Genomic DNA, 9535 nt, shown 5'->3' on the forward strand with positions numbered 1-9535 from the left:
TCCTAATGACACAGAGAAGGCCGGCTTTGCATATTCAGGGTATCGATTTTCACAGCAGGTGAAGCTGGAGGGGGCTTCTGGATTCACTCTCGTCGACGCCGAACAGGAGCACCTTCTAAAAGCCTCACGTAACGAGGCAGTTACAAGCACTCTGAAGGGAAAAGGAATGATCATATTTCACACATAAGGCCTGGTTTGGCATTTTTTTTGTTTTCTCTCCTTCAAACTGTCAGGGGGTTCCTTGCTGGGGGGCTGGAAGGGTGAAGGGCACAGAACCGCATTCTGTGCTGGGGGGGCGGGGGGGTGGGTCTCAGACACAGGACCTGAAGTCCTCTCGCTCGCATGTGTCCTGTTTTCACTGACCAAAAAAATGTAATGTAAGCAAAGCTTTCCCTCCCTGCAGCTTCACACTCACCATTATACTTAAAATTAAATTTAAAAAAAAAAAGTATTTGTATAGTGCATTTTACAATCATTTGTCACATATTCTTTATAGTGGCCCAAACCCCTGCCAACCCTGCCCCAGGAGGCCCACAATCTCAATTATCCACCCCCCCCCCACCCACAATCTCAATTACACCACCACCCCCGCCCACCTCGTTCTGGTTCACAGTCACAATCGGATGCCCCCCCCACCCCACCCATTCTTACAAGTCAAACTCCACCTCTGTTCCCTGTGGTAGCTACAGTAAGCAGGCCCTGGATGCTAAGGCACATTTAGCTCACAGTGAATGGAAGGGACTCCTTGCCTATGACCACAGGGGCTTAAGCTCTCAGTGGAAAAGGCCCTCCCTCCCTTCCTCCCTCCCTCCCCCCCCCCCCCCCCCCCCTCCCCCCCAAACCCTGCCCCCGCTTCCGCCCCCGCCCCTGCCCCGCCCCAACCCCTGCCTCCCACCCCCCCCACCCCCCCCCACCTCCCCACCTGCAAAGTGTCACTTGTAATTAGGCTTCGCTTCTATGGGATTAGCACAGAAACCTGGTGCTCAAAAGTAACCTCTCTCTGTCTTGGTCATTTAAAGTCGACGCGCTTCTGTTTCAGTCACATTGGCCAGAGATTACTCATTTCCTTTTATTTATTCACTGCTGTACACAGCGGGAACATCATTTGTGAACAGGCACATGAGTATTTGAATACAGTAATTTACATACTGCACTTCCTGCCCGTCCCCCCACCCCCCCACATCCTGTGCGTGTGTGTTATTCTGCAGTTAATGCACCTCATCAACGGAGTTCGAATGTAATTTCTGTAATCCTTTGAAAAGTAGGGTTTTTTTTGGAACGTTTTTCTTCAAAATTCTATAACTCGTTGCTTTCAGTTATCAGCAGCGATTGTTTACATCAGCATTAGAATGTTCGGTTAAGAACGTTGTTATCGCATATTTGTGATCTCACACCTTAAAGGGTTAGGCAAACAACACCACACTGTTAGGCAGGCGCATTGCTGTGCAAAAATATATAATACGCTGAACCAAATCCACAGTGTATTTCTCAGCAGTGGTTCATAGGTTCACTGATAAACCAGTACAGCACGCCAGTGTCTCTCTCGCGCACACAGCGAAGAGGTCGGTTCTGTGTGAAAAGGCCGCGCAGTCACATCCGCAGGACCTGGCGACTCTCGGATTCGCCATCACTCGCGATGTCTTACCGCAGCCGGCAGATTGTGATGACGCACAGAGAAACGGCTCTGCCTCTGCTGGTTTGGTCTCAGGCAGCTTCCGTATCACACCACCCTCACCAGACGACCCCCCCTCCCCCCCTCCTTCCTGGAGCACATGAGAAGTACACCTCCGGCTATCTCAGCCAGAAGAGGTGAGCTCGGTTTACAGACTCAGATACTGAGACACAGATATGCTCATACACTACATGCGCATGCACACACCCACACACATATACAAATTACATTTGATCACTTCAGAATATACAGAAACAGAAATACACTTCCGCAATTAAATGCCCGTACATGTACAAATGCATACACACATAAATATATAGCCTATCTATCTATCTATCCATTTATCTATCTATATGCACTGGCAGATGACAAGCACTTGTCCGCCAAACACATAGTAACACACATTCACGCACACGCACACACACACACACACACACGACAAACAGACCACAGAGAAAGCATATTACTAACGGAAGGATTTTAATAACGTGAGAAAATTTCAGTTCCCTCTCAACTCCGTGTGGTCTGACAGGGAGGGAAGTGTCGCCTGTCTGCTCTGTATTTTCACTTAACTCGGCCATATTTTCACAGATAAAGAAACGCGCTCAATTGGGTTAACAACTGCTGCCTAAAAGCTTTTGCATACTCAAATATACTCTAGTGCCACACCGCTTTCCCTCATAATTAATCGGTTGGTGACTGGAGCGGTTTAAAAATTGAAAGCCTCTCTCTGGTCTAATTTGACTGTGCATTTCATCCGTGTAGTGAACGAAATTAATGCACCTGCATAAACTGCAGGATTTCCCCTCTTGTTCGGCTTAATTTTTTTATTTATCTATTTTTTTCATTTGCCCGAATATTTACTGAAGGTGACCATAGTAACAGCATTTATATCCCGTGCACTAGATGTCATGGTTCCCCATGGGCGCCGGCCTTAAATGACTCCATTGTTCCAGATCAATCGCTAGCGGAAAACACCAGGTTATGGGTAATCTAATCTGTGTAAAAACTTTCACCTGAACCAACAATTTGTCCCAATATGTCTGCTATATAAGACCAGTCTTTTCAGTAATCACTCAAGTCATGCCGAGGCACCGTGTAGGGAACAGCGAAATCACTTCTTGACGTTTTCTATGACTACCGTTGCTAAACTGCGGTTCACGAGCCCAGGCTCATCTCCTCTCTGTATCCGGTAAGTAACCACGTCATATCCTGGTGCATATTCCAATCTATTATGCTTAAATTCAAGAATCGTCGGGGGTACCCCTTGAGTAATGGCAGACAAGTGGAATGCAATTAAGACATAGCAGCAACAAAACACTGGAGTAAAGGAGACCTACCCTTCATACATCTTTGTGATGTTGTCACTGGTGGAGGGTGTGTTCAAACATCTTAATTATTAAAAGGAAAAAAAGAATAGGTTTACCTCTGTGCCTGGGACAACGACTGAAAGGATAAATTATAGATGCTGCTCCGTGACTAGTGTAAGTGTACAATGACATGGAATAAAGACGTGTGCATATAAAGAAAGGGGGGAACATCAATTAAATCTTGAGATTGCTTCTGCCGCACAACTACAGCCTGGTATGACATAATGGTTTACCCAAACCTCCCAAAGATCTGTTTAATGGTGCCTTTTAAAGAATGAGCGTTCAGAGATAAGATTTCCTCGTGGCACAGCATCTGAAAAAGTACATGAGCGAATGAAGCAGAATTGAATCCCCAAATCGCCTACGCCTGCCTCAGCGTTTCAGTACCCCACTACCCTGGACAGCGCCTTCCAATCAGGCAAGGCCACTCCAGCGCGTGAGGCGATACGTCACACCACCAATAGGTCATGGATAGCTGGAAACACTGCGCTCGATAACTTCCCTTTTCGACCACATAAGCCATTTACGTTGTATTTGCGGAGTGTGCCGACGGTTGATTACGTAGCTACGTTATTCTAACAGTGAGAGACAAACAGCTCCTTTAAACACTGAAAGATATTACATTGAGGCAACGGTTTAAATTAAATAAGGTTTACATATGTGCCGTACTGGATAAAAATGGAAATTCTACATGAATAATGAAGATGACGTGTACAGTAATGTCTGCCCGGTTTACGCAGGGCTACAGTGTGACAAGGGCCCGGCTCACGAGCCTGCAGCATCACTCCAGTGCAAATTTTGAATTCACTAAGACGTTTTTGCCCAGCCCCGGAAAGCTAACGCAGTTAAATAAAAACATACGACTTCTGTTTTCAAGAAAGAAAGAAAGCTTCATTAAAACACATGGGTATTATGTATATATTTACTCACATTTGGAGGGATGTGCAACTCAACACTGTGCAAGGTGTCCATAATAGCGCATTCGGTATCAAACAAATAATTTGTCATTAGCCTATATCTTTGCAAGTTTTTTCGCTTAGATATGCAACATAATGCCGCGGGTCAACCGTGGTGTGTCAAAGTAAAATATAAAACTGACGGGCGTCAGTGATTTTTGTTAAAGCTGAATGACAAAATACCGCTAGCCTATTTCCTGCATGGAATCATTAAATAAATGACAACCTTGGAGGAAAGCAATATTCTTAGGTCTACATAAATTCCAAAGCATCACTAAGCTAGTTTAATTACGACACAGGTAATTTAAGTCCAAAAAACGCGTCTCTTCCGAACAGTTACATTTCAGCAGTCTATGATTTAAAATCCGTAATATATGTCCAAGTCTGTTAGTAGCAACTGATACCCGTAAATGGCTATCAAGAACATGAACACAAACCCGCAGAAATGATAATCGACTTACCTAATATAATCCAGATAGACCCAGAAACGAGGACGAACGCAAGCATGTCTTTCTCATCGAGTCTGCTGTCGCAGCACACAAACCGGCGTAGTAAGAGAATAAAACTGCAGCATCGACTGCAGCAACTCTCGGTCAATCTGGGAGCTTAGGTGAGAATCACTGAGTAATACGGTAGCGAGCTAGGCTAGTCGATTCGGTTTGGCAACGTCCAGCCGGTAACATGTGCGCGTCTCTCTTGCGCTTTCCAAATGTGGATAGCCTACGCTGCCCAGCACAGCTAATCATAGGGTTTACGTATGTGTATTCTGTTACCTCTGAAATTTCGCGCAGTGGAACCAAAATAATGGAGGACGCTCGCATGTGCGGCGAATGCGCCTTACGACAAGGTGACACAGCGTTAACACGTTCAAATCAGGTTTTCGGGATGGGACCTTGTACGAAATTGTCATCGTGGGCTATTAAAGCACGTAATAATTTCGCACAGCATTTCAAACCGATTATATAGATGGCAATATTGAGACCCGCTTCCACCCTTTTCAATCCCCTGCGGAATTTCCTCAGGGCTAAAATATTTCATTTATTCCATTTCAATGTATTCTTTTTTTTTGAAGGGGGGGGGGCTTTATAGGGGTTTGAGAATATGGGCAAAACATTAGCGCTGTATAGTGTTGCATTTACTGCGAAGGGTTATTTTATATTAAGCATTTGGAGACAGGGCGCGCTTTAGAGTAAGTATGGAATTATATACATTATATATATATATTGCTAGCCCCGGTCATGCTAATTCAGAATTATTTGAAAAAAAAGAGGAAGGTAGCGGGGTCCGGCACGTGATGCGTGTCACGTGATGCATGTCAGAATGCTGCCGGGTAGCCTGTCTACTTAACCTTGAAAAATGTCCACCTTCAACACCTAAAAGGATATTTCTGCAGCCATGGCAAGTTAATTTCAAGATTCCACTCTAGACAACTATGGTAAAAATCTATCCATCTGCAGTCATAGAACAGAGCAATGTGACTATATCAGGAAATCACTTATTGGTTTTTAATATGGGTAAAATGGCACTAAACAAATAGTCTTTTATTAATTCCTTAAGGGTGAGTGGTTTGAATATAACCATGAACACTTGAAATACAACCCTGTACTACTTCAGACGGTACAGTGGTACATCCAAAGTTTTTTTCACCGCTTAAATGTTTTTGTTTGTCCACTTGACTTATTGGGTTTTTTTTTGTATTAATAAAAATAATAATAATTTGGCACCCAACGCAGGACTGCGTATGTTCAATTCCACCCCGATTTGAAATGTCTAATTGTCACGATTAACGGCATCCATGTAGCAACCTAAGGTAGCAACGCCACTGCGCGACATCCTTATTGTACTTCCTCTTTGCGCCTTATTTTGACACAGTTACGCCCTTATCAAGTGGGTCATCAGTCTGAAACTATGGAAGGCCATTAGATATGAAACCCCTATCTGTCACACGCGGTCACGAGCACAGGCTCTTCACAGACTCATACCAAAGGCGGTTGGTGCCTCGGGCTAACGAGCTATTGCGCGAGGTTGCGCTTGCCAATACAGTACGGTCTCACTGCCGTTGTCAAGAACAAACAGATGGAACTGGATGCCGCGCCTCTGACACCTGCACAGCGCGCAGATTAACGGATAAGAGTTTTGTCTGAGTCTATATTATGGACCATGTTTCTAAAAACCCACTTGCATTTCCCTTCAGAAGGCAGACCTGTCCTGCTTTTCCATTTGTGTCTACATCACCTGCAAAACCCAAGGATAAGGATACGGACATCCTGTCGCGATCCTGTGTGCTGATTGGACAGGCAGAGACGCTTGGGAGAAGGGGGCGGGGCTCCAAACGCTCGTTGAGGTCAGGGTTTTTAAAGACAGGGGGCGGAGCACGGGGCCTTTTCACCGAGACACGGCTTTGACGTGATTCAATGTCATCAGGCTATGGAGACAGATGGCTGAGGGCAGATTTAGCGCATACGCCCAAGCTGCTTCACCCAGGAGCTCCAAGCTTCTTTCTTTTGCTCGCAGGGGTAATAAATACTGTCAAGCACATTCGTCTTCTGAGAGAGATTTACACCCATACGACCACTTTCTCATTCAGTCTCTCCTTCGAAAGTCTTCCCTTCCATGGGATGGAACTCTTTCGATGAATTTAAATTCCACAAAACAAGACCAGGTCAAAACCTAGTGTATGGCTGGACCGAACCGGCCGACCAATGGCGTAACTTCATCAGTCAGTCACTCAGTCACAGACTTGTGTGGTGTAACTTCATCACTCACGCAGTCACTCAGTCACAGACATTCGCATTTTTAGGGCTGGCCCCGCTGTTGCAATCCAGCCAAAAATGAAATTGGTCTTGCACTTCCAGTACAGCTACACTCTCACAAAGAATGTGCTACTTACTACCCAGCACACTTTTTGCGTTACTATTTTTGAGTTACTTTCAACACTTTGGGTCAAAGTCACTACTTTTGTGTTACCAATATACAATTTGTGCGTTACAAAGGGACTTTTTTTTTTTTAACACAGACTGTGTTCAAAGTAACACAAAAAATGTTGTCCCTAAGTAGATGTGTTAACAAATGATGCGTGTTGTTTTTAACACATCGGTTTTGAGAGTGCAATATCAAACAATCAAACATTGCTTTATTTTGATAAATATAAACATTTTATAGGGCAACATAATCATTTATGTGCTATACGTGAACATTCATAATAACGTGTTATACTTGCATGTAGCATGTTTGAATTTCCACTGAAATTCAACAATGACAGAATATGCACATTACACTGATTTGTATATATGTGCTGTTTTTAAGCATAATCTTTTTTTGGTTTGTTTTATGAGCATGGTACCAAATTTGCCCTTGAAAGAATCTGCCCTGCCCTTCTAATTAGGCCTATCAATAAACATACTTAAAAAGTTAAAACAGAAGGAATTGTATTGATTGGAACAGGCCATTCACTACAACTTTGTTCATAACTGATTCATAAGTGATGTGTGTGTCACTACTAAATCTTACTTCCTTTTTGTTATAATACTTACATTACGATTTTGTGAAATTTTATTTTAAGTAAGCCCTACTAGACTCAAAACAAACGTTCCCTCTTCTTGCTTTAACAGACTTTATCTTGAACTAGCCTCTGTGGTTCCCTAATAAGTCAATTTTAATTAAAAATATATATATAGATAAAGTCCCTAAATGTCAGTTGAGAAAACAGGTTATCTGAGAAAATACATTATATGACATAGTAAGTAGCCATGTGCACATTGTCCTGACAATTACTTATGCTGCCAGGAAAATCTCAGTGTTATATATTTAAACTAATGTTGACACTCATAACCCCTTATAAAAGGGGTTATGAGTGTCAACATTTGTCCCAAATAAGGAATAACAATATGTAAACCTAGTGTTCATCTGTTTTTATTTTTGCAACTTAAACACTTTATTTACTTCACACAGTAAAAATGTCCTGTGTTAATTCAACTCCTGCCGAGTACATGTGGTCCAATAGGGACCGTGCGCACGCTGCAAGAGCTGAACATTTTACTGTGTGAAAGTGGGGAGAGGGATAGGGAAAGTTATACGTCAGTTACGTTACGTCACGTCACCGGAGCCAGGGGGCAGTAATGGAGGCCGTTCCAAGAATAAACATTACACTAACAATAGGCATGGTGTCTTTGTGAGTTATTAATGCATAGACCAGCTGGTCCGAATTTTAAGCGGTGGACTCTCATCGACCCTTCATGAACAAAAACGCAACATTTATAGGCCTTGTTTACACCGGGCATTGACATGCGTCCGGGCGTGATCGGATTTCATTCAGATATCGGGCAAGGGCACCTAAAAATACAAGTGTAAAGGCAACCCAAAAAAGCACGGGAGATCTGATCTCCCAAACGGTTAGGGACTTACTTGGCCTCAATGATAAACAAGCGTAAAGGCAATTGCGCCGCCAATTCAAATATTGCGTGTGCGGAAATGGAACTCAACGCCCGGAACGGATTAAGTGTCAAGTAGCAGATAACCAGTATAGCGTCCGTAATCGTATGCATTAAAAAAAAACTAGCCCTGTGCGGTAGCTCCCGATAATTTTAATAGCCTATTTATTCCATAAATTAAAAAATCTATAACGTTTCCAGCTCTTCGCCAAGCATTGGATTATTCGGCTTTCGTAATTATTGAAAATATTAAAGCATTCAGCGGGTAAATGCTCCGCTAGTTTATGGGTAGTCGTGAGTGGATGTCAGCCTTCTCCTTCTTTGCTATCTGTCAGGATACAACAACGCGTTTTCTTGTTGCCATCCTTAGAAAACTAGCCGTCAAACTGATGGGGAAGTGACGTACCCGGCATTTTGCACGGAAAATAAATCCGATCTCAATGCGCACACATGAGACGCGAGTTAACGGCAGGTGTAAAAAGGGGCTTAGTTTCACTCCCGATATGCTGTTATCTCACTCCATATGCTGTGTGTGTGTGTGTGTGTGTGTGAGTGAGTGTGAGAGAGAGAGAGAGAGAGCGTGCGCGTATTTTACTGTTGCCAATAAATAGAACCTTTCCCATAATAAAAATGTTGCATTAATGACTTTGAGATGTTCATTTAAGCTCTCAGTTTGAGTAAGACGCATTCAGCAGAATGATCTGGATTTACGATCGCTTGATCACAGGCTACCGTTAAGGTAGTTTTGTGTGACAAATTTGTGTTGTGGGAAGTGTTTCGGTTGGAACAGAAAGATACTGCACGATAAGTGCTATCTCTGTTCCGTTTTCGATGGTAGGCATACCGAGGCAGATACTTACAGAATAGAGGACTGCCAACCACCTCGCTATCCGTTCCTCGGGATTAAGTCAAGGGTGTGAAATTCCGGTACTGGAGTGTGTATGCAGGTTATGTTTTGTTTTAATCGATTCCCTGGCTAAACGAGTTAATTGGCTGTAAATAGTGCCGTGATAAAGTATTTTCCCTCTTCATAATTTTCTCTATTATTGCATATTTGTCACAGTGGATGGTTTCAGGTCTTTAGACAAAATGTAGGCTAATATTACA

The 9535-nt window shown here is 43.3% G+C and overlaps 1 protein-coding gene across 3 annotated transcripts in view; it reads right to left on the reverse strand.

Moving 5' to 3' along the window:
* The window catches only part of acsl6 (acyl-CoA synthetase long chain family member 6), a 34877-nt gene extending 25570 nt beyond the window's left edge, over positions 1–9307 (reverse strand). Inside the window, exons 1-2 of one of the 3 annotated variants that reach the window (XM_035433987.1) lie at positions 4460–4875; positions 3013–3063 (exon numbers count right to left, since the gene is read on the reverse strand). In XM_035433987.1, coding sequence (XP_035289878.1) covers positions 3013–3019 — 7 coding nt within the window. In that variant the 5' untranslated portion in view covers positions 3020–3063; positions 4460–4875. Of the gene's footprint in view, positions 1–3012; positions 3064–4459; positions 4876–9288 lie in introns of those variants that run through there. The other 2 variants (XM_035433988.1, XM_035433986.1) reach the window with 2 other exon arrangements.
* Between the last annotated feature and the right edge of the window lie 228 nt (positions 9308–9535).

Source organism: Anguilla anguilla, chromosome 9 (genome assembly GCF_013347855.1).
Source record: "Anguilla anguilla isolate fAngAng1 chromosome 9, fAngAng1.pri, whole genome shotgun sequence".
In the NCBI taxonomy this organism is placed as follows: Eukaryota; Metazoa; Chordata; class Actinopteri; order Anguilliformes; family Anguillidae; genus Anguilla; species Anguilla anguilla.